We start from the raw sequence: 26,105 nt of genomic DNA, 5'->3' as shown, positions 1-26,105 counted from the left end.
TAATAAACCTGGGAAGAATTCTGATGGCTGATCAAGGCTTGACCAGTCCATTTCAGCACCTTGGCACACACACAATTATCACAGCTGCTTCTTCTATTTTTTTTTTTTTTTTAGTTTAGTTTTGTTTTTTTCCTTTTCATTTTGTCTTGTTTGCTTTAGGCTTCTTTTGATCTTATTTCTGTTGAACCATCAACAGTTCTAATATCATAAGCACCAACATAAAAATTGCCTGCTTTTCATAAATGTTGATAATCTTACTGACAGTGCCAAGTCTAGAAAACAAACAATTTGTGAAATGAAACCAATATACATATGCCTAGTTTCATGGCATCTAGTTTTTTTGAAGAACTGGGCAACAACGATTTTCACTTTCCTCTGCTAAGGTAATGCTGATAATTATATATATTACAGTATTTTCTAAAATAGTATTTTCCCTATAAATAAGAATATTGTTTTGCTTTTGGCTACATAAATATCAGTCAATAGCATTCCTGTGGCATCCATATAGCTTACATTTTAGTAACATTTTTGGAGATAGCTCCTCTTATCCACTCAGTTCAACTCATTATGTTGATATTTATTCTTTTCTTTTTCAAAGCAAATCACAGAATTTGTATAGCAGAACAGAAATGGTCTGATTTTTCATACAAGTGTTTTCACAAAAATTTCAGTGATTTCTGTAGGAGACAGAAGTCTATATCCAAGGTCAAAAATAGTTTCCAAATGCCTGTCATCCTATTCATCATCTCTATCTATGATGATTTCTAAGCAGAAATGAGATTACAAGCTTCTCTCTGGAACCTCTAGGGAATGAGAAAAATTCATACTGATGCTGATGTTATAAACATAAAACACGAATAACACACTAAAAGAGGATTATTTCTTTCGTCAGATAATTCTAAGTCCTGTCAGTAAAGATAAGGGGATTGATCCAGCTAAACTTTACCAGTGTAAATTATCTCCCCATATGYAAACGATCATGTTGGTTTCAGTAGGACTATTCACATGAGTAAAGATTACCAGCTCATGACCTGTAAATTTGAATCTTTATCTTGTCAAATTTAATTCTATTAGTGTATTCCTCCTCTGAAGGTTACAAGCTTGATACTAGAGTAATGATATCAGCTTAAAGAGATATCAGTTAAGTGGTGCAGCATTAGATTTTTGCAATCTGTGAAATATTTACGAAGTACATTTGCATGTTAAATACAATAGCTACTAAACCTGGCTGACCCTTCTTCCTTGCTAGGTATTTCAAACTGACTAACTTGTAAGTGAACTAAAATATTTTTAGAGAAACATTGACACATTAGCTCTATTTCCTCCATTCTGTATTGAGAAGATCTTAAACTTTGTTGACACTTGGAAACAAAAAGGATCAAAATAGATAGTTAAAGGTCTACCATAAAGTTCTACTTTTTAATTGACTAAAATATCAGTTAATTAGGTAGGTAAGACTAAACAATGATAGATCCAAATTATGCAGGTCAATGCCAATGAGAGATTTCTAGGTGTTATAGTATATTTTTAAAAGTAACAAACACACAATAACACTGAATTGTGTATAAAACAGTCCCTTAATCTTGATGAACCATCTCAAATAGAAAGGATGTCCTTTACATGTAATAATAATGAGAATTCTCCAACAGAACTGGAGTAGAACCTCATTCCCACCCTTCATATCAAGGGATTTTTCTGCCTCGCCAAGATACTCAACATATTATGAAAAATGATACTATGATAGTTTGCATCGCTCTATACTTTTTATCTTAAAATAGCTATATATTCAGAACACATTTTCATTGAGTAACTTTGTCACACACACTCATTTCACCAATAGACAACGTAAGACAATGTAAGTAAAATGGMTGAATTCACACAAGTAAGACAGTCAAGAACAAAATTTGACCTCATTATTCTCAAAACTTGCTCCAACCAAATATTGCAATTCTTCCAAAAATCAACACTGTAAGTAATAAAATGCAAGATTTAATTCCACATTAAAAAAAAAAAAAATAAAGCTGAGGTCAATTATCAACTTACATCCAACATCGGAAATTACATTAAACAAGACAAAATTGGGAATATGACACCTTGGCCATTAATTTTGAGAAAAAGATTCAATTAAGTTTTCAATGGCTGACATATTAATATCTAATAAAGCAGCTTTGATAGAAATTGCTATCACTGGTAATGTTTTCCATAGTTTTCTCAAAATCAGGAAGGATTATATTGATCTAGTTTTCTTATGCTCATTCTATCTTCACAAGAAAAAAGAATTTGAAACTTTCAGGCAAACTAAAGTCTTTATCTTGAGATATCTCTGAGGCAAGCCCAGAGCTAGGAGTAGGTAGAAAGAAATTCTATGTTCTATYAACTGGCTACTAAATCGTGAATGAAAAGGAACTGCTAAGGACAGATATTTAAGAAATTTGATGATATTAGCACTGGAATAATATTTAAAATCAAGTTTGCTTCACCTCAGGTGGAATAGTTGAGCTCTTCCCATCTTACATTCTCTGTATATCAATAATATCTTGACACAGAGATATCAGTGCCTGAACTGGGAACAAAACAGAAATGTACTCATTTAAAATCCAGTACCCAGTACCCTAACTCATGAAGCTTTTGTAAGATCTTCACAAAAGATACTTAATGAAGAGTTTAAAAAAGTCAGTTGTCTCAGTGCCTGGCAAATCAAAGGAAAATCTATCGCCATAGTTGCTGATCAGCAGAGAGGTGAGTGTCTCTCCAAGACATTTAGTCTATGTACAGACTGTCATATTAATAAAATGCTGAAAAACTACAATTGTAAACAGAGATATCCATGAACTGTGGCAGTTTTTGTATGCTTTCTTTCCTAACAATGTAAAAYATCAGTATTGGGTTGTCTTACAGTGGCCATGTAGAATTTTGGACAATTATTAAGAGTTTTAGTCAGATAAAGTACTTTGTAAACAGTGACCTCAAACACATTATATAATCAGAATACTCAACAGTAGTTTCTGAAATCAGTATCAGTTCTTTAATTTCAGCTCTGCAGATTTTATTTTTCTTTTTCCTCCTCTTTACCAAATTTTCAATTCTAAGCCATATAATGGAATTAACTTTGTGTTCTCCTGATTTAAATTTCCTGCCACTCAAATCATTTTACATAARAGAAAATTTTAAGCCAACATTTGGCTTTTGGCATGTTAAAAAGAAAGGTGTCAGTCAAAGAAAGCTAACATTTAAATGAATCTAACAATGTTTAAAGATGCCAAAAAAGATTAAGAACTTACGGGAATGCCTTCTAAGTCCATTTTGCACCTGAAAAAGCAGTGACCTTTTGATTCTYCTGAAATATTATAAGTGGATGCAAATTATTCATGTCTAAAATAGAAATGTGTATSCATATCTGAGATACTGCATCTGAGATATCCCAAAACTGATTTATATTGTTATTACAATTAAAAGAACACAAAGAATATGGATATTTAAATTTTTAGAGCTGTTGTAGGTCAAATGTTTCAAAATGACATGGCTTCAGTATATTCATTTTATTATCATCATGAAAAAGCACACATGAACTTTAAAAGTAGTTCCATATTTCAAAACACATTATCTTAAAAAATTGAGTAAAATGTGCTTGCAACTTGTTTAATGAAACATTCACACATGCTAACAGTGTCCAAAGCCGTATCTGCTTCTGACTCTCCTTGAAATGGAGAGTTATATTTAGAGTCATTTTTAAAAGGGTACTATTTTTACAGATGGGCAAAATGTTATTTTTGTTAACAGTACTATTGATTTGTGCTGGACATTTATTTATGGCATAACTGCATACATTTTTTTGCCTGAAGCATTCATGYGCAAAAATTGTTACTAGATTTTGAGTTTTGAGATATGCACTCATTGCTTCACTTTTTTTCCTCAGATATGAAGAAATCACCTTAATAAGATATTTTAGTTACATTTTGAATTTATCTCACTTGCTCATAACTAGAGATCAATTGAACTGGTGCAAGTTCATCCATTTATTAATGCTGAAACAAGTTTTGGAAGTTAACAGCAGGAACAGACAGCAAACACTTGAAATGTATTAAGGAAATGAAGACTGCACAGCTTACTTAATGGAATTGTAACAGAAAATCCTGACATACTAAAACAATGTTCTTATATGAAGATCTCATTTGAACTTACCTATACCAACTGATTTCAGGTGGAGGTGACCCAATGGCTCTACAGAATAAAGTTATTGCCTCTCCTCGATCTGCAGTGGCATTAAAGGATTTCTGTAGGASAGTAATTGCTGGGGGAACTGAAAAATAAAACATTATGTTCTGTTAATGGAAAAAATGAGATTTTATATATTTTTACACATTCTAGAAAAAAATAAAGCATCCTTTTTAAAGGGTCTTTTGCTAATTTTGGAACAATTACAGTCAGTGATCAACTTACTRTATGAATCACTGTTATTAGTCTTCCTCTATTTTTCTTACACAACATATATTTTTAATGTTATCAAGACATTTGTGATACCTTTTGAACTAGAATAAAYACAAATAAAATCTTATCTGCACTCCTTAAATTTTATGACAGAAAAATTTAAAGTGATTAAAGTTGTACCTAGCATGTACAAAAGAGTAGAGTTATGTGTTTGTTTAATTTAACTATCTCAAATGAAAATGTATCTCAAGTCTTTTTTTTATTCAGTGATATAGCTGACATTCAACTATGCACTGAGGTCAGACAGCGCTTTTGAACAGGTACAAAAGTATCACTAGCATAAAACTGTCTGAAATTACATTTCAAAAATTCTAATTGTGCTCTGAGAATCATATATTTTGTCTATTTTTGATGGGTTGAAGTTGTTAGAAAAATTGTTAACAGTCTGCAGATAAGCCTTCCCCAGCAGAAGAAAGTACCAGTATTTAAGACAAAACAAATCACAAGATGGTACTTAATATTTCCATTCATTTGATAATTTTAAGATAGCTGTCCTGAACTTGTTTCCATTAAGTGTCAAGTAAATATGCAAACAATCTCAGCAGACTGTAAGGAAGAAGATATGTGGAGGAGAAAGAAGGAGTGTCAGGGAAAGTGAGAAGGGGAAGAGAAGACCAGAAGTCCCACAAAACTTAGCCCTGTACTAGCAATTATTTGATCTTATATGAAATTCTGATTTTCTTTTCAAAACTTCAGTAGTTCTTCCTGGGAGGTCATCTGTTTATCTTTTGCTTTGGCCTTGCATGTACATAGGAACTAAGGAGTGAACCCCAAAGAGGAAAAGCTAAATAAGTCTAGATATGAGCAGCCTCGATATGACTGGCAAATTTCTTGCATTTCTAACTTCAAGTAAAGTGGTAAAATTCAGTCACATTTATGCTAAAGCAACTCCTTCTTTTTATTTCAGTAAGATCAGGATGTCTACTCAATGAACGAAAACTCCCAGACATAGAACAGAATCTGAAGAAACAAATCTAATACACTCCGTAAAAGTAGCTTTTATTTYCAAGAGAACTTGGGACTTTTTTGTCTTATTTTACATTATAGTTTGCGAAAACCTCTGCTTAGACCTCACTGTACATCCTAGTGGAGAAGAAATGCCATAAAAAGTTCAGTGTTGCAGTAGGTAAAGATAACCTGGACATGAGATATCTAAGAGATATTCCAGTTCATCTAGTATTTCAATTTTTTTACCCATTACAACTCTCCTCAGTTTTATACATTGGAAATTATGTTTTGTATATCAAACTTTCATCCAAGATTTTTGTTTATTTTGTTTAATATATATTTTATTCATATATCTRTAATGCATTACACAAAAATATAGACAATATAATGAACAGCCAATTAAAACTACAGAGATTTTTAAAGATATATGTTTACTTATTTTAAGTTACATTCACACTTTCTTATAGTGTGGAGAAATGTTAAGTCTGTCTCACAGATCACATCTTTCCTATCTGAAGTTGCATGGACCACTGACTGGAATTGGAAAGACTATGTCCCCCAGGGTGATAAATCTCCAAATTTGTGGATCATTAATCTAGGCACACAGATTTTAACAGTTACTCTGTAAATGTACTCAGTTTTCTTCTCTTTCGTAACTTAGGAAAGAGAATATTTGTGTTGCATTTCCAGGCCTCATCATGCAGCACAGACTCTTGATCTTTCAAAATTAACTAGAAGCTTGTAATCTCAGAAGCACTGAATATTGCTTCCCAAATTGTTTGTTCTACAGATTTCTTAAAACTATAACAAGTGACTTGAGTCATAACTGCTACTGTGATCAGCTAGTTTGGAGACTGGTATAACAAAGAATATATTCTACTATAGTCTGACAGAAATCTCTTTTTTTCCTGCCATTTATGTCTTTCCTAGGTGTGAATTAGCCAGTATTATGAAAATTAGTATAGCATCCATATACAGAGGATAGAAGTAAAGAAGGGAAGAGATGTTTTCAGGACACACATTACTGACTTTTAATTCTTTCTCCTCAAAATGAAATGTATCTCTGTATGTACAAGACCCACTATTTACCTCTAAATTCTAGATTTTTTTTTCCTTTATATCTTGGTTTCAGAACAAGAAATTTCCGTTTTTAATGTAAAGAATTAAAAAWTAATTCTATTTACTACTTCATCAAATAAGATACTTTTGTTAGAGTCACCTATTTTAGCTTGCAAGGAAGCCATTATTGCTAAGATAAATATTAACATTCCATCCAGGYGTCTGAGGCAAAAATGTACAGTTTATTTCCACTTATTTTACATCACCTGCACATGCTGTTGAATCAACTGTGAACATTTCTGCTACTTACTGAAGTACCAAAATTAAGCCATCTGACTTGAGGCAAATAAGAATGAACTTTTGAAATATGTTCCTTATATCATTTGGAGAGTGACTTTAAACCTTTTACTTTGGTGGTTGCAAGGTACCAAAAATAATCAAAAAAGAACTATTCCAAAGTCCAAAGGGCTTCAGCGTACAGTATAAAGTACAGGAAAGTATTTTTTAAAGCTATACAAGCTTCCTGCTCAGTTCAGATGTACTCCAGAAAACCTACAGCCTAGCTAAATTAAAACTTCCATAAAACCTTAAAGCCCAAGCCAATATAATTTTTTTTTTAGCATAGATTGCCATTATGTAGTTAGTACTTCWTCACATCTAGATTTTGTTTCAAAACTACTTTACCACTTTACATCTGAGCAGTTTCCAGTACCTGCAAAGTAATGTCAGGTATGCCCAAAACCTATTAAGCCAAAATATTCTATGAGTCCACTAATAAAACCCCCAAAGGTTATATTTAGTCTTAACTATCATGCCAGCAGATATTTTAAAATATTTTTCTTCAGGAAAATCTCAATTACATAGAATTATGAATGTTTAGTATTATACTATTATTTTTACATGTGAAACATTAATTTGCTGAGAAGAACCACTATGGAGAGCAAACACCATTCATGACCTTAGATTAAGTTATCAAATAATGATTACCTAAAAATTTTGGCCAAAACAAWAATGCCCAAAGTTGTGGCCTCTTCATTCATTTACTATTTCTTCATCCTTTTTGCCTCAGCCACTAAGCCAAAAAGACCAGTAAGTCAAGAAAGCAAAGGTCTACATCCACAGTGATTGCAATACTAATTCCATTTTTCCCTGAATAAATACTTAACAAACTCACCTCTTCTTCCTGGATATAGGAATCTTAGGTTTCACTTTCTTCTCTTTTTGAGAGGATTTGATTCTATATCATCTACTTCTGGGAGATCTGTCTTCATCAGCATGCTATAAGGCTGGGGTGCTCTCAACCTGCCACAGTATTTTTCCACTCTCTTTATCTTTCCCTTTTTTCAGTTGGATAGAGAGGTGGACAAACCCTAGTAAATAAAGCACTTATTTGGAAAAAAAAAAAAAAAAAAAAAAAAAAAAAGGAGGTCTTGGTTCAAACCTTTGCCCTGAATCACAGGATTTTTGGGTCACCTACATCATAAAGAATACTTCGCCCACTGGGCAACGGTAAAAGGATAGCTAATATTTTCGGGGTGGGAGGGGGGGAGTTGTTGGTTTGCTTGCTTTTTAATCTTCTTCACTATTTCTGCAAAAGGGAATCTGGGATTTCACCTAGTTCTATGATAGCTTTTATTTTACAGTAAAATATGAATAAACATTTGAACAAATCACATTTGCAGAAATCTAGCCATCTTGCTTTCATAATATCAACTCTTGCTATATAACAAAGGAGGCATTTAGAAAGAAGCACATTCATATACTCTTTGCTGAAGAGAATCATTTGTAGACTATCCAGCCACTCTCCTAATCAATTAGCYCCTACATTTCTTCTCAAGTTGCCTCTTCTCCAACAATTAACTGAGAATTCAACTTACAGAAGGAATTCTGTAAGTGAGGTTTTGCAGAAAAGGACAAGTCAAGGACAAAACATTTAAAACTCAGATCCTAATAGTTGTTTTGGAAATGGTTTCATTGAAACTTTGACACTAAATGGATTGTGCATATAAAAAAATGCCCTGTACGAACTATGTCCTTTCTGGACAATATATTAAGAGAGATTTACTTTTCATTGGGTCAACCCTAACTTTAAGTTATTGGTTAAACTAAATTCTCCATTTTGTCTGTATGCATTCATACTCCTTGTTAGAAGTTTCTAATAACTGATAAAAAGTAAAATGACACTTTTAAAGTAACTTGTTATATAGTTTACTATTTATAAAAATAGTAAGGTTAAAATATTATAAATAATACTGCCAATCTTAATAAAATGTATCTGTGGCTTTTAGGATGGTCTAAAACACAAGAAATTAGCTAAATAGATTCCATACAGAGAAGCTGAGTAATTACGAAAAATGAAGTGTTTTATAATAGCAAAAGACAAAACACTGAAAAACAGTGAATTATTGTACATTATAATCTGAAACTCAACTCTTGCAGTGATCGCCAGTGCTTTGTGAATGATTAAAAACCCAATCTTTTATATATTTACATACACTAATTATGAAGCAATGAGTTATTACACAATAAAATAGGTTTTTAAAAAACGTTAACCAATTACCTTAATAAGAAAATGATACTAAAACAGTCATTAGAACTACAATCATCAGTTTAATCACAAATTTTTTGAAGYTGATGCATTTTAAAACAAGTCTATGATAATCAAGTAAGTAAAAAGTCAATTCAACAACCTTTACCCCTTACCATTCACAATAACAGTTATGTCCCGAAAGTCAATTTCTCCTCTGGCTTCCACTCTTCCTTCACATCTRTATACTCCTTCATCGCTTTTATTGATGTTAAGAATTTGGAGATTATTATTTGCTAATACTGCAAATCGATCTAGAAAGGCAAGTAAAGGATTAGTAAATCAAGACAACGTTGGGAATACTAACTTACATTAGTAACATTTATGCACTTTCTCTATACAATGAAAATGACCATTGACAAAACATTTGGCTATTTAGAAGTAAAATGTAATCTGACAAATTTGCTTTTTCCACACCAAACTACACTGTCATTTCCTATTATTCAATCAGCATTTTCTATTCATGATTTCCTACTTGATTTAATGACTTGTCAAAGTGCTATTCATAAATTATTATAAAATAGGTGTAATATTCATGAACATCTATATACAACAACAAAAAGATAAAAGATGCAGAAAAAAAACAAATCAAGCAGTTTAATAAAGGAAGAAAATGCTTCTTTGCTCTCTATCTTGAACAATCAACTGTTTTCATACTCATTTTACGGCACCATGCCAATCATTTCTCACCTTGCTTGCTCTCTTTCCCTCCTGCATTACTCATATATTTTTCCTCCTCTTATTCATGCATTATTATTCTTAATATGTATCTCACTGTAGTCTTAACATTTCATAGATACTTGTATAAAGACACCAGTCTAACAAACCACCTCACCTTCTGCAGAAAATCTATCATACCCTTAAATTCAATAGACTTTTTCAGTAGCTTGAGTGCATTGCATAAATAGATTCTGAACAAGTGCRTAAATCCTGGATTTACTGGATATGCAGCAGCACATTTATAATCTGCAATAGTAAACTAAATATGAATTTACTTTTTGTCTCATCTGTCTGAACTAGTCAATATTAATGCACTCTTTGAGGAGCATTAATTACTGCAGATCACTGTACGTGGTCCTTGGATAACTCGTGTACTGGCTGCTCAGCTCTCTTTTTCTATTTAAACTAGTCTCATGCTTTCAGTATTGGATAATGATATGAATTACTAGCTTTCAGTTTTAACTAGCAACCCAGTGCCATTTTTTTACTATGTTTTCTTTTATTTTTCACTCTGCTGGAACTATAGAATAGGCTGGATTTCCCACACAACACTTATATTGCAAAACAGTGATAAAAAACACTTGGTAGAAAAGTTTTTATGTAATTATACAGCTAAAAGTCTATTTATGGAACATGTGCACATAAATATCTACAAATAAAATAGTTTCTTATGCCTCGTGAGTTCTGTTTYGTAGTCAAAATTCTACCAGAAAATGAAGTGGGAAAATGTAATTATGCTTCATCTGATTAAGGTTTACAGGACATCGGTGGCCTCAACATATTTACACTGATTATGTCCAGTTTATTAAAGTCATGCTTGAACATTAATGCCATTTCACACATTACCACATACAAATTATATCATCTTTTTCTTTCCTGTCTCTACACAATTCTCAGATAGCTGTGCTTGAAAATGTTTTCATTTTAGCGAACTTTTATCTTTTAAAATAAATTCTTAATGTGTGAGGTGAGGGAGTTTTTTATTCTTTAAGTGTGGAAAACAGGAAGGTTATCTGAAGGTTCATTTAATAGCAAGAAAAAAAAGCAAAAAGCTCTATTGGTGTTGGCTGGGTATCTTTTCAAATTTCACCATAGAAAAATCTTTTTTTAGGGACTTTTTTGCTCTACCCTGTGAGGGAATGCATACAGTAGGCGATATTCTTATGAGTAAACCAGGTATAACATAAGAATAATGTTGGGATTTTTTTCCACTGCTAATACTGTCTATCATAGGGACAAAAATATTAATACAGATGGCATTATAAGGAAACAAAAAAAAAGCTGAATGTGAAATGAATATGTGACTTTCTTGAGAAATCATTGCGTTCCATTTTTTATCATTTGGAAAGCTTGTAAAGGAATAGTTTACATCCCTGTAAAAATGCCACTAAATGCACAATGGTGTTATTGTCAGCAGGAAGCAATCATGAGTAGACAGACTGGGTCAACAGCCTCACCAGAACTTCGGCAGGTAGAGGTTAGATCTTGATGGACTCATGCACTATGGAGTGCTCAGAAAATTCAGAGCAGTAGGGCAACACAAGGACTGACCAAGAGACCACACACATGAAGTTCTCTGTCTCATGAGACATGGGATATCGTAATAAAAACTGTGTGCTGTACTAAAGAGATTATAGCTGATAGATGTGTACACTGACTGGGCATTACAGTCTTCCAATTCATCACTCTTCTCAACTCAACTTCAAATGCCCAATTTAGGAGACGAGTCATCCTGTTCTCCTTTTCAGTGAGCTCAGATGCTAGGCAGAATGAACAGCAAGAGGGATTGTCTCACAATTGCTCATTCTAAGACTCTGACAATAAACATAACTCAAGACCTCTTGAGGAAAAAAATCAAAACTTCTGGTAAAAGTTGAAGTCCAAGGCTCTTATTAACTAGGTTTCTCAAACAGCCAGACTAGTCACTCTCCATAGGAAAGACTGTTTCTCACCACAGTAATTCTTCTGGACCAAGTGTAAAAGCAGCAGGCAGTCATGTTAAATGGAGGGACATTTTCCATACATCATCCAGCTCTGCCATCAGTTTTACACATGCACATTTAATAAGCCTTTTACACTGGCTCTCTGCAGATCACTGCACCACTTTTTCTATTATTGTAATTAGAATTATGCAAACTATTGACTTGAAGCAGCAGCCTCCAAGCACGAAATCTCTCAAAATTTCTTTTCTCAGAGATTACACTGCATTGAAGAATATCAAAACTGCATTGCCAGAAACTATCAAATATGACCTACAGGGTCAACCTGATTCATCTGAAATCTGTTTCATGTAGTCKGTCAGAATAAGAGAGACTACAATATTTTTGAGTGCACTGCTCATAAAATGAAATCATGATCAGCCCACTTGAAGTGTCAGGAAGAACTCAAACTGGCATAGAAAATATGCATTTACCTTCTATAATTCTATCGGTTACCAGGAACTGCACATCTGTAATATTTTGGCTTCCAAAATTACATCTGTACTTTTGAAAAGATTTTCCGCCTGACAGTATAGTGGTATAGTCCTACAGTCCTACTGTCTAGGGTGAAAAATAATTAACTGAAAAGAGTTTAGCCCCATCCCCTTGACATCCTCCCTTCAGATACCTGAGTGCATAAAACACTAAAATATCTCAAATCATATAGAAAACATGAAGGATGCATCAATCCTCAATATTTTCTATCCAGTAAGATATAACATACAATTTCATACATACATTATAATTAAATAATGTATGTATTTATTGAAAATCTTGTTTTATTATCTGATAGTGGAGTTCTGACATATCTTTGTGATTTGAACCCCGTCAGAATAAACCCCTGGCTATATACACAGACAGTAGGTAATTTATATGTACATTTAGACTGATGAGAACCTAAGATATTTATGTTAACAGTAGCAGCTAGTTCTTGTGAGGTTAATTCCAATCAGGCCTATAAATTAATATGCAAGTTTGTACATAATTTTTTTGTACTTGCTTTATGCATTGTAGTATGAGTAGTATTTAAAATCCCTTGAAGCACTAGCATTGTACAAAAACCGAGCAAGTCACTTACAATTCTGGATAAGATCTGAGCAATAAAAACAATCCCATTCACTTTTATAGCTAGTACAATGGCCCTAACTCCCACAYGGTGGAATTATGAGTCATGACAATTCAGCTCTTGAAAAGAACAACAGGGAACTCTTTAGAACATTCCCAGAAAATTTTACTTTATATTTTGCACTATCATACTTCAGCTCATCTATCGTATTTTAATCAATTTAAGATCAGAAAGATACTTTTGCAGGTCATTGTTCTCTTGGCTTTTTTTTTTTTTCTTTTACCAAAGGATGACGGACAACCATTCCCACAGTCACATTTTCATTTGCAGTACATAAAAGATCTTAGCATGGTCTAGCAATAGAGCAGATAAGATGTTAGGTACATACTCAATTGGATATTACTATGTATCTTAGATAGGTATTAGGTATCTCAGAATAGTGAGGTGCTATTTTCAGTTAGATATATGCTTCCTACACAGGACAAATCTTTAAATTCTCACTTCAGATTTTGTGAACTGGTCTTCTGGGAGAAGTCTTTCTTCTGTTCAAATGGAACACAGAAATACAGATACTAGTAACTGTCAAAGATTTGCAAAATTCAGAAAGAATGGTCAAAAATGTAACAGAAAAGCCATGAAACTAAAACTTGATATTTTCATGTCTTCCTATGATGCAAGTGCTAAAATATTTAAAATGGAAGCTGCTTTCTAATGCACAAAAATGTGCAATATGTGATCAGTTTTCTATACAAAATTTTCAAAATTTAGGTTGCTATGAAGAAAAAACAATGATAATAATAGCTTCCTTCTTTCATAGGCATTATTTATTCACATGAGAAAAAAAAAATGATGTTATTTAATTTTAAATTATGTTAAGGTACTGATCCTTCATTTGAGATTTTGAACCTAGAAATGTACTATGAAACTCAGTCTTTTTGTATCACAAGGCATGTGATATAAATTTCTTAACCTTAAGACTTCACATATAGTCTTTTTCTACTTTCATGATAAAACTACATAGACATTGCCAACATTCATGAAGTTCATGGTGTCCTATTTTTACAGCAGTTAAAATATCACTTTCTCCCAAGTACTGGCTGACTACTGTCTGTTCTGTTATAGGTCGGAATATAAAACAAAGTATTCTGCTGTTTAAATTAAAATCAGTTTCTATTCTCTACTTTTTCACAGTGTAAATATTATAGAGCAAAACAGTTCAAAAGATTTATGCATTGAATTTATAACCTCAGATTTTTCAAAATGTGTGTTTTGAAAAAAGGATACATTGTTTCACTTCTTTTGCTGTGTCTATAGCAGTGATATTGATTAGCAAGACAAAAAAAAGGCAGTAATAAAAACTTTAAGACATACATTTGTGGGAGTTTGACTTTTGAAATTTGTCAGCTGCATTCCTGAAATACAACTTTTGCAAAATTACCAAATCTTGCTTTGTTTTCAGAGTTCTTACCTTTCAAAAGCTTGTAAGTCTCACCTACATTCATGTTTAATTATAAATAACAAAATTTCAACAATTTTTTTAAGAGCAAAAAGTTGGCTATCTCTCTTTAGTGTCCATATCTAGATGACAGGAGGGATAGAATGTACTAAATATGGAAGAATTTTGATCAAAACTTTTATAATGAAGATGAGTATACTCAAGAATGATGTCTTTTCATAAGGGACCAAATTTAACTTAATTTTGGATGCCACACTAGATGACTCATGTTTTAGGTATATGACATTCATATTCAATTCGAAATAAAAATAGTATTTAATTTCTGAAGACCAAGAATTTTAAGTACACACACTACAACCTTGAGTTTAAGTATGTACAGAGATAAAGATTGATAAGAAGTTGGATAAGCTGGCTCATCAACATGTCAATTCCATTTTCAGAAAATGTACATAGTCTTGTTTTCCACAAAAGCAAAGAAGACTTTATAGAGAGAGCAATGAAAAATGGTCATAGCTTTTGATGTGGTAAATCACACAAACCCTATATGTCTAATTACAGAATTCTATGCAGACCGATGAATTTGCATGTAGAGGAAGATGAGATTCATCTTCACTTAACGTTAGTAGTAGCTGTTAGGGAATCTAGCCTAAACTAATTATCTATATCCCCAGTCACTTGCAACTCTAAAGACAGTTTATACTTACACAAATAAAGGCTCAAAAAAAAAAAAAAAAAAAAAAAAAAAAAAGGAAGGATCATAGCTTTATGTATACAACAAAGTTCATCTATGAATGTTTCAGAAATATCTTTGATTCCTACACATATGGTAGCTTCAGAAGAGCTCCTGTGAAGCAGCTCCAATCAAACTTTTGGACATTTGGACCTTCATGTTACATCTCAATGAAATTCTCAATCAGAAGAAAGAAAAAAGATATATGAAGGAAACTAATGTATACGGATTTTATATACACCACAGCACCTGGTTAAATTTTACTTAAGCTGATAGACTAATCAAAACCCTAACAAGGTGAAACTTCAAATTTTTAAGATTTTGAGAAGTTGTTGCTTGTGCTGGACTAGATCAGACAAAGTCTAAACTAAAGTAGAGGAATAAACTTTACAATGCGAAAATGGATTTTAACAATTTCTTCGATCCTACTATAAAACTCTTCTGAGATTTGTCATTCCAAGAAAGTGAGTTTTCTAGCAGCAATTCAAGGATATCAAACAGCAAAACATAAACACATAAATTAAAAATTCAACAAACTTGTGGTAATTAATTTAATGATTTTGTCTTCTGTAAGCCTGGAAAACTAAGTGGGAATCAATTCACCTAAGAAAAGATTTATAGGCCAAGGAGCTGTCTTTTAATAGTGTTATTAAAGTATGCTGGCTAGAGATGGCAGAAATAAAAGACTCCTGCAGATAGATCTTGAAATGGAGGAAGAAACAGCATCTTTTGTAAATGCACATTAAAAACTGTTTAAATTAGCTGCAAATAAAATAGGATGAAATGGAGTAAATTCATATTAAAGTGAACCATGATGTTATTTATGCTCCAAGTTTCATAAACAAATATTTAACAAACTGTAATGCTTATTTAAAATTAATCCTCTTTCCTAATATAAAAAGCCAAACAAAATATTTCTTCAGAAAATATAATAAATTATCACATTAAAAAAAATCCTTCTGATCACATAGCTACCTATAGACAAACAGTGATTTTTCAAGATACATTTCATAGTAAATATTTTTCAGCTTTTAGTTCTTTATTTGATCATTCTTTTAATTAACGTAATTTCACTTAATCTGATTTCACAGTTTTTTTATTTTTCCTGCTCATAAYTTTAAAAATAGCTAGAGCTATTGGTATAGAAAATCTTAGAAACTAGAAAACACTCAGTAATTTTTGCATCAAGCACATAACTTTCAATCTTGGGAAGATATTCATCTTTAATGTAAACCTCCAAGTGATGTTTAAAACAATATAAATACAGTTATAATTAAATGTAGCTTTCAGGAATTCCTTATTTACATCCTACACTACAATGTGATTAGTCTTCTTTTACAATAACATTTTAATATTAATTAAAATGTATAACTTAWAGAGTTACCAAAATACTAACTGTCAGCAATAGCTGTGACTTCCTCATTCCGATATAACCAGCTGACAATGGGAGCAGGTGAACTAGTAACACGGCAAACAACCTCTGCATCTTCTCCCTGCCTGAACTCTTGTGGAGATGTTATATCTCGGAAAGTGAGCTTTTCTGAAAAGGAAAAAAAAAATATACTAAACCACTCAGTTTACTTAGCACAGAAATTTTATAAAGACAATAAAGACGACTACTTTGCCTTCTCCTTGAGCATAATATAGAATGACTTCCATAATATATTTTTCTCAGACTAGACTCAAATGATACACAGGACTTCCACCTTGTCTGTAGAAATGATTTTACAATCATTCAGTATTATGAATATATTTAGTTTATGTATAAATTGAACATGTCTTATTTATAAATATTTTTATTGTTTTCAATGTTTCAGAGCCCAGTCTTGAATCTCTAATTTTTAGAACACCAACCATTCAACTAAATAGTCCTATTTACTTTACYCTGTTTATTCTTCATGATATTACTGTTGAAAAAAAAGTACTGTTTTGTTCCATAAAAACTTCCATCAAAAATACAAAAAAGATTTGAGAGAGCCTCAGTTTGTTAAGAAGCTGGAATTGTAGCCTCATTGATTGTGAAAAATGTCACCTGAGTAAAATATGAATACTTAAAAGCCTATGGGAAACCATATTAAAAACCATATTAAAAAGTTATTTTTAAGTGATAAGGATTTGAAGCTTTTTTGAGGAAATAAGAAGTTTTTTTTAAGCCTGACTACGCTTCTTATTATTCCAACCCCAAGTTTGTACCTGATCATAAAATTGTATTAATAGGTTGAATAAGTTCAATATTATGAGAATTTAGTAAAAAATTCTATGATGGCATTAATTCATGAACTCATACAAGATATAATGCAGAAATCAATTGCCTTAAAAAGTATTCTGGAAGAACTTCTTGAACACCAAATGGAAACTGATTTATCTTGTCTAAGATGAAAGATTGCCAATTCCACTTCAGAGAATGGTTTGGAGAACATATGTATTGCCACCTTGTATTCTTCTCTACATGTCCCTTTTGTATTGATACGAATGCAGGAGCAAAAAATCTATGTGATTCCCACAACAAAGGGAACAGAGGGGATATGTATATCTCTTGTATACTTGTATAAATGCTTGAAATATTTGACCCTACTTAAGCCAACAGAAAAACTCTGGTTGATAACAGTGAGCCTGGTGTCAGTTACTATATCCTACAGTGTATCCTGTTTTTTCCTTGCAATATATCACAAATGCTGAATTTTATATGCAACTTCTATATGTCAGTTCCCATAAATCTTCACATTTCCTGTGTAGGTCTTTGGGTTTGTCTATCCTCAGAATTATTAAATTACCACAAGCAAACACTTCAAAAGATTTCAACTTTCCTCAACAGTTTGCTAATGCAGAGACTGGCAGCTCTAGGCATACAAATGACTTCCACAAAACTTGAAATCCTTTGAATTGTCAGCTTTCAAGTCATCATGTAATTGCTTGTAACTACTATCATCATTCTAATGGTTGTTTTATCACTCGCATTTATTTTTAAATTGTATGCACCTTGTTATCTGTGTCATATGTACAGCACCTTTCAGAAGCTGTACTTCATCATTTCACTGTGTATTTACTGTTTCATTGCAATTCCGTAATGCCTAGTCCAAATCACAACCATATTTTCTTATGAATATTAAAGACTCTTCTCCAATGAAATAAGAGATAAACTCAGCTTAAAGGCGGCTGGCGTATGTCCCATCATTTCACCCACAAAGATCTGCCTTCTAACTTTGCAGCATATTGCATTTAGCATATTGCTTTTAGGTATTTTTGATTAATCTAAAGAATACAGTACCCTAAAATTATTTAACTAAATTGAAAAAAAATACCTTTTATAGAATCCCTCACCATTATACAGTGTATTTACATTTCAAACTTACTCCTCAGTTAGTTATTTGCATTGCAATTGCAAATGCAATTGAAATGCATTTTGGTTGCTTATCATATTAGGCTTCAATGTTTTTTTTGCAAAATTTCACTAAAAGTTCAGGAATAGGAAAAGATTAACATAAAAAAACTAACAGTTTAAAATTAATTTTTGATGACATGCATTGCACTTCTTGCATTTTGTTTAGTTATATACCTTTACAATTAGTTGAATATGTATTTGTAATAAGAATTAGGTTGACCTAACTCTTTTCTTGTATATCTTCTTCCCTATGAATGACATACAGTGCATCCTTGTAACATGATATTTTGAAATGCAAAGCTAAAGCAATATGAAATATTACAAAATGGCTATCCATTTTATTGGAGTCTTCTTCATAATACAGGTGAACTTAACTGTAGGAGGTGCAATTATTTGGAAGATAAGATTCAGAGACTTGCATGATATTGTGATATCTTTTATTTCCCCAATAGCAGTGGCTTTCAAAATACATTCTTTCTTTTGTTAGTTGATAATTTTACTTACGATAAATTTCCAAAACAACAGTAGCTTCCTGAGTTTGTCCTTTAGCATCTGTGGCTTGGCATCGGTATATGCCAGCATCTTCTACATCTGCATTGTAAATGGTTAGACGTGATCGAACGCCTTCTTTTTGAACAACCACTCTTTGACTAGAAACAATCTTCTCTCCCTGTGGATTGTACCAATCTATGTTGTCAGGCTCACCAATGGCTACCAAAAAAAAAAAAAAAAAAAGGCACCAACATTAAAATTAAAGTTCAGGTAGACATTATGCAATATTTAGATAAAGGTTTTGTAATCCTTTTCCTCCCTATCCCCTCATTGTCACAATCTCCTCTTCCCTCTCCAACAGCATGCCCTTGGCTTTGAAGGAACTTGCAAGAAACAGCTGTGTAAAAGTCTGTAGAAAGAGGAGAAATTTGCAAGCAGATATATGATTGTTGAGGAAGGATAATTAATAGCGTGAGGATGCAAGCAGAAAAATATCAACATGGGAAGGTATAAAATCTTAACGGAAAGAAACAGGCTACTCAGCAGTCACTGGACCATCAGGTTAATCTATCACTCAGTTGGACTGTCAGTATAGTCAGGCCAGGTGTTGGTGTGGATGGAAGATGGCAACTCAGCAACATCACAGATCCTTTCTAGGAAGCTGCAAAAGCAAATCTTTCTCCTCCTAATACCTGCCTGGCTGGTACAGACTCTTTTGAGTCTTACTAGGGTGGAGGGATACTAATACTTAGCCTAGAAAATTCTAGCCATTGCTTGTGTGTGTTAGCCAAAAACTACATATTTTCAAATTGTGTTTATTTTGCTTGTAAAGTCTTTGCACTTGGCTAGCAATGACCAAACACACTGATCCAGGAGTAGCAGTGGCCGGTTTTACCCTCTCCTTTCTTTTGTTTGTGGTTTAAATATCTTACACTATTTTACTATCTTTATAGCAGTAATGTAAGTTATAGCAGCAGCCATAAAATTCAATATTAGGCACCTTCCTATTCCCCATAAATCATTGTCATTTTCACTTTTTGCCACAGTACTCTTCCTTTGTCACTACATACTTGACAGTATGCACTGATTAAAATATTTCACATCAAAAGTAAAGATAAGGAAAGATAAACAGTCTTTTGCTTAATATTTGAAGGAACTGCTGTTTTTTAGACTTGCTCTATTAATATTCCTTTCACAGATTTAAGAACCTGTTCAGGTAACCTGTATTGTAGTTGAAGTAAATAACTTTTTAAGATAAATGTCTCAGCAGATATTTTAAGGGCAATTATGTTAAATTACTTAAAAAATAAAATACTTCTCACAGTGTCATACACAATCTCATACACAATTATTCAACATCTGGTTACAAATATAAATTATAATGCCAGAGTTTAGACAAGTAAAAATATTTTAAGTAATAAGAATGTCAATAGATAAAAAATACCTGTATTGATACAGATAAATTTCAATCCAATTGTTGGAATCTGAAATCAACAGTTTCTAGACTTAAAACGTATCATGCCAGTGAAGATCTACYATGTATTACAATTATTGGAAGTCAGTATGAATACACAAAACATGCCATTTTAAGTTACTGCTCTAAATCGATTCATTTTTGATTTATGAAAAAGGTTGTAACTTAACAAGCCCCCATAACTCCAAATAAAATGAATACATACCTGTGCATGTGAAGAATTTGGATTCACCCACACTGAGTTCAACTTTGCTAAGTGAAATTGTAACTTGAAGTAGGGCTGAAAAATATCAAGTACATTGTGAATACATTTTTGACATCTATAAATTAAAAATCTCATTTTTTTAATTTTCTATTTTCTCATTCTATAACACATGTACTATAAGAAATAAATCACAAATGTAAGATGTTTCACCTTAGGATTGCCTCTCATAAAACACAGTGCATACTGAGATGGAGAAAACAATCAAAATAAACAAAAGATATCCTGAAACTTAGAAAAAAATGAAGAAAAAATGAACTCAATACATATGGGCATAYATAATGAAAACTCAGTGAGAAGAAAGTGACTGAGAACAGTCAACATGGATTGAGCAAGGATGAATTATGCCTGATCAACCTTTTTTAGGGTTAGGTTTARCTCAATTGGTTACAGCGTGGTGCTAATAATGCAGCGTGGTCACGGGTTTGATCCTTGTATGGGCCACTCGTTTGAGGGTTGCACTAGATGATCTCCAGAGRTCCCTCCCAACCTTACCAATTCTATGATTCATTGTCTTCCAGGATAAAATTAATAGTTTTGTGGAAGAAGGGATAACGGTGGGTGGCGTTTACCCTGACATTAGCAAGGCTTTTGACACTGTCTCCCAGAACATTCTTGTAACCAAGGTAGCACATTATGGTCTGCATGGTAGATAGCTAGATGAGTAAAAAGCTGGTTGGATTCTTGGGCTCAGAGGGTAGTGATTAATGGGATGTACTCTACTAGAGGCCGTAATAAGCACAGTAATGCACTGGTCTATCCTGGGACCTGATTTAACATCTTTATCAGGATCTGGAGGAGGTCATTGACTAAGACAGACTGGAAGAATGGGTCAACTTGAACCTCATGATGTTCAGGAAGGATAAATGCAAAAGTCTGCACCTGGGAGCAAATAACCTCTTGTTGAGGGCTTATTCAGGTATACAAACTGAGGACTGACATGGTAGACAAGTGTGTCCTGGCAGCAAGGAAAGCAAAGAGCATCCTGGATCTGTATTAACAGGATCATGGTCAGTAGATGAAGGCAGCTGATTATCACCTCTGCTTGGCATATCTTAAACCACCTTTAGAATACTGCATCCGGTTTTGTGCCTCCCCAATATGAGAAAGACTTCAAAAAAATGAAAAGAGATTGGGGGCACCAAGATGGTCAGAGCTAGAGCACTTTCCCTGCGAGGAGAGGCAGAGGGACCATGGCTTGTTCAGCCTAGAGGAGAGATGGCTGCAGAGCGGCCTGCTCATTCTTATGGGGAGGTCATCCAAAAGATGGAGCTGGACTCTTTACAGTGGTGAATGGCTGGTAGATGAGAGACAGCTGGTGTAAGTTGACACAGTAAAGGTTCAAGCTGGATATAAGCAAAAACTCTTTCATAATGAGAACAGTTATGCAGTGGAACAGGCTACCCAGAGACATTATGCAGGCTCCATTCTTGGAGGTTTCAAGAGTCGACTGGCTAATGTCCTGAACAACCTCATCTTGTCCCTGTAGATGAACCTGCTTTGAGCAGCAGGTTGAACCTCCCACTGAGACCTCCTTCGGTCCCTTTCTACCTGAATTATCTTATGGTCTTATGATCCCATGAACCTTCTAATATAGCCTGTTACTTATGCAAAATAACTATGCATTCTTATATTTGCAGTCACAGTGCTGTCACTATTGTAAGCAGCTGTAGCTCTTTAAAATCTGTTGTCTCACAAAACTAGACAATAAATGTTYGTGTACCAAAGTCAAGGACAAAACAGGCATGTTAATTTCAAACTCTAATCAAGACCAAAAAAAAGAGGAAATAGATGGAAAAGGACTCAGTTCTTAGGGAAGAAAACTTACTGTCTAAATTTTAATTCACTCTTATACACAGGAGACAACTGAGATGTATCTGAGGTTATTTTTTTTTCTTTCAAGATTTTTAGGTTTTGAGTCTAGAAACACATAATTATAGTCTATTCTACATACGTGTAAATACTTCAYTTCTCAGAAAATTGCAACATTAACCACAGGGAATGTTAGTAAGTACAGAGTAGACTGGATGCCCCAAGCTCACTACTCTTGTGTAACTGCTATGAAAGTCCAACAGAACAAACTTTTCTGAGGACAGGCAGTATTATCACCCAACGTAACTTTTCAGTAYGGTAAGTTCTCATTTTTCCCCATGCATACGTTAGAACCTAAAAGCCTGGTAGAAAACCAATTGCTCTGTTCTGCTGACAGCAAAAACTGAAGAAAAGATGAACAAACAAAAATCGCTGTGTAAGTAGTATGCTATACCTAATAATAGGGCAATTACTACAATTACGAGAAAAGTATCACAAAATTGCATTTGCTAGTACTTCATATTATCAGCCTGGAAAAGCAAGAATTAGACCAGGTTTGAATTTTGTGTACAATACCCATATCAACTGCAAACACAGACAAAAAATAAAGGAAGAAAAGACGAAGAAAAGACAAAGATGACGTCAGTAGCAGTCTGCCAAACTAAATTTAACAGAACTGGTTATTTTCTAAAAAAAGTCAAAAATCTGTGCAGTACRTATTATTTTATATGAGAGGTCCTAAATCACGCATATTCCTCCTGAGGAGCTGATCCCAACAGAACTTACTTTTTTTTTTTTTTAACTTCCTTCCCCTCCCCCAAAAGAAAACAGCTAAAAAACCCACAGCAGAATCAATCACACCCTATTTTGGGCAAAACTTAAGCACTCATATATACTCTGTTTAATTACATCAAAAGTTATCCATCCACAAAAGCAGCCAGGAAGAGGGCATGACAGCCTAAAAGTCAGGACTAACTAAACTAAAGTATACTGTAAAAATGTCAGATCTAGCACCAGAGCAGGTGCTAGTACTACTCTCATTGCAAAAGCAAGGAAAACAGTGAAGGCTCATTTAGTACTGACTGCTGAGAACAGAACGTAAGAGACTAATGATGTTTTATGTTCTCATTCACATCCATAGGCACTTATATCCATGCGATCAGAAGTAAAGGAGAAGCAGAACTACAGGAAAAGGATAGAAGTTTTTGTTGTAATAAGCACCAATGAGCRCTAAATCATTCAAGAGGCTACTCAAAGTTTTACAAGCTTTATTAACCTGTAATTTCAAATAACCATGGCGGTAACAGTAAGCTTCACTTTAACCTGAAGACATGTAACAAGTTGGAAACTTAGATACTAATAAATTCAGAGGTTGTAGAATTTGAAGAGATTAGAGCCTGGACAGGTATTTTAAATCACAGACTCAATTTTAAGTCCCATACCATTGTATGCTACTATAGTCTTTAGGCCTTGTAGAGCTGTATCAGGAACAAATATGTTAGCTATCACCAGTACTGCTTCAAGGACAATTATGTTGCTCAGTTTCAACAACTTTAATCATGGATGCTGAATTACATAAATACAATAGATTAAGTAATACACATCAAGCAGAATGTAGGAAACTGTGTGATGAGAAGTGACAAGAAAAGTTAGAGAATATTTTTCCTTATCAACGAAATACATTTTTGAGATTACAACATAGTTTTGGCAAAACACTGAACTCTACTTAAAATTCTTAGCATAAATCCAATTATTAACACTAAGGAGACATGCTAGTCTCATCTCCGAAAACAAAATGAAATCATATTTTTCACATATGGTACTTTAATATTTACAAAACAGAAAAATATATAGCCATCTGCCCAATTATTTCCTACGTTATCATCATTGCTTTTTACTGGCATTACTTCATGTAAATAGGAAAATATTCCTTTATATAAATTAGAATGAAAAATATTGCCCAAGTGATCAATCTAGCAATCTGTGCTTATTAGGTAGTCAGGCAAATAGTCCATTACCAGGCTACGAGAAGGCTCACTCATCACTTACCTGAAGTATGATGTGTAATTAAAAATAAAATACTGTAAAAAGGGAGCACATCCAGGATGTTTCACAAGACCTCCAAATTTATTTCAAGAAGAAGCTGTGATGAAGACAGTATATGCCATTTGAGTTACTGCTGTACACTAAGAGCTAATAAATTAAACTATGGGGGTAGTTTGTATCAGAATGGTTTGAAAGTCTTTGGATAGTTATGAATACATATTTGAATGTTTATTATGTCCAAAATGTTCCAAAAAGTCAAGTCAGCAAGTCAGTAGAAGCTATTTACAACTATGTTAAAACAACAGCCAAAAACAAATAGTAGCTTCTTTAGGGGTTTGTCAAAATATTGCCTCTTCCTGTGTTTCCAAGGATATTACAGAACTATTTGTATTGCAAAAAATACTTGCAATACATKTCCATAAGATCTATTTGTATTGCAAAAAATACTTGCAATACATTTCTATAAGACAACTTCAGGTAGAACACTGTGGACCACAAATGCTATTGTAGCATCAGCTGCTCTGGGAAAAAGTGAAGTCGGGGTTTCACTTAATCTTCAGTATAGATGCAAAACAAAGTGCTAGAAGCACTAGGCGATAAAACCAATCACTTCTCTTCTGACCAAAGTCATTATAAAATAATTATTATCAGCTGTACTATTGTAAGAGGATCCTGTTGTATTACTTCATAATAAGTTTAAAAATCACTTAAGAAGATAACTAAGAATAGTAATAGGAGGTCTATTCGTTCTGTTAAATGCAGAGAGATAACCCTATGTAAGGCCTAATATTTTATAGACTGAATGTTCCATTTGCACTAGTATCCTTCACATTTCAAAACTACCAGCACAACTGGCCATCTTTTTATTGTCATTGTTGGTAAGATATTCTTCGGCAGTTCGGTTTTTAGCTTCTATTATCCCAATCTATATGTACTACATAGCAATGTACCTTGGGTGATGGAGAGACACATAAGAATGTTTTTTTTGATGTCTTCATTTCTAAATATCTTTCAGGTAAACAGCAGGTGTCAATGTCCAGAACTGCTAACCTATACATATTTTATGATAGGTATATCATAAAAACATAGGTTTAAAATTCAAAATACTGTTAAAGAATGAACTGTGGTATTAGCTCCTTCCTTAGTGTGTTAAGCCAGGATATAAAGCAAGAGCTGACATTTTTCAATAGGTACCTAGATTATGTATTAAATTAATCTGTTTCCAAATGGCAATTGTTATTGCACATTTTTTTTTAAATTATAATAAAATATCTCCTTTTTTGTCTCTGTCTGGACCCTATCTCTGCTTGATGTTCAGACATGGTAAACTGCTAAACTATGGGATCTAAGCAAGAAATCTGCAAATAAGTAGTAGCGCACAAGAGGGGAACAGGATATAGGGAAATTGGTACATCAAAGAATGTAAATTGAGAAATGCATTACAGTGTTTAAAAGGAAGAGCTGAGGTAGACTGAAGAATAGGAACACTGGCAGGTGTTTGCCTACACAGATCTACTGATCATTCTTCCTAAATAAAGAGTTAACTTGCCTTCAGTGAGAGCTTAGGAAAAGAGTAAGAGTAAGAAAGCGACTCTCATATACAG

The 26,105-nt window shown here is 33.2% G+C and overlaps 1 protein-coding gene across 1 annotated transcript in view; it reads right to left on the bottom strand.

The window, feature by feature from the left end:
* Nucleotides 1–26,105, bottom strand: part of NCAM2 (neural cell adhesion molecule 2) — a 261,349-nt gene that overhangs the window by 123,038 nt on the left and 112,206 nt on the right. The window contains exons 2-6 of the mRNA XM_085308474.1: nucleotides 20,587–20,661; nucleotides 18,920–19,126; nucleotides 16,430–16,573; nucleotides 9,199–9,336; nucleotides 4,183–4,300 (exon numbers count right to left, since the gene is read on the bottom strand). Coding sequence (XP_085164600.1) covers nucleotides 4,183–4,300; nucleotides 9,199–9,336; nucleotides 16,430–16,573; nucleotides 18,920–19,126; nucleotides 20,587–20,661 — 682 coding nt within the window. The remainder of the gene's footprint in view (nucleotides 1–4,182; nucleotides 4,301–9,198; nucleotides 9,337–16,429; nucleotides 16,574–18,919; nucleotides 19,127–20,586; nucleotides 20,662–26,105) is intronic.

This window comes from Rhea americana, unplaced genomic scaffold (genome assembly GCF_003343005.1).
Source record: "Rhea americana isolate MKP2758 unplaced genomic scaffold, rheAme1 scaffold_277, whole genome shotgun sequence".
NCBI lineage: Eukaryota > Metazoa > Chordata > Aves > Rheiformes > Rheidae > Rhea > Rhea americana.
Note: the sequence above shows the minus strand (reverse complement) of the source record. Positions and strands in the feature narration are given on the sequence as shown.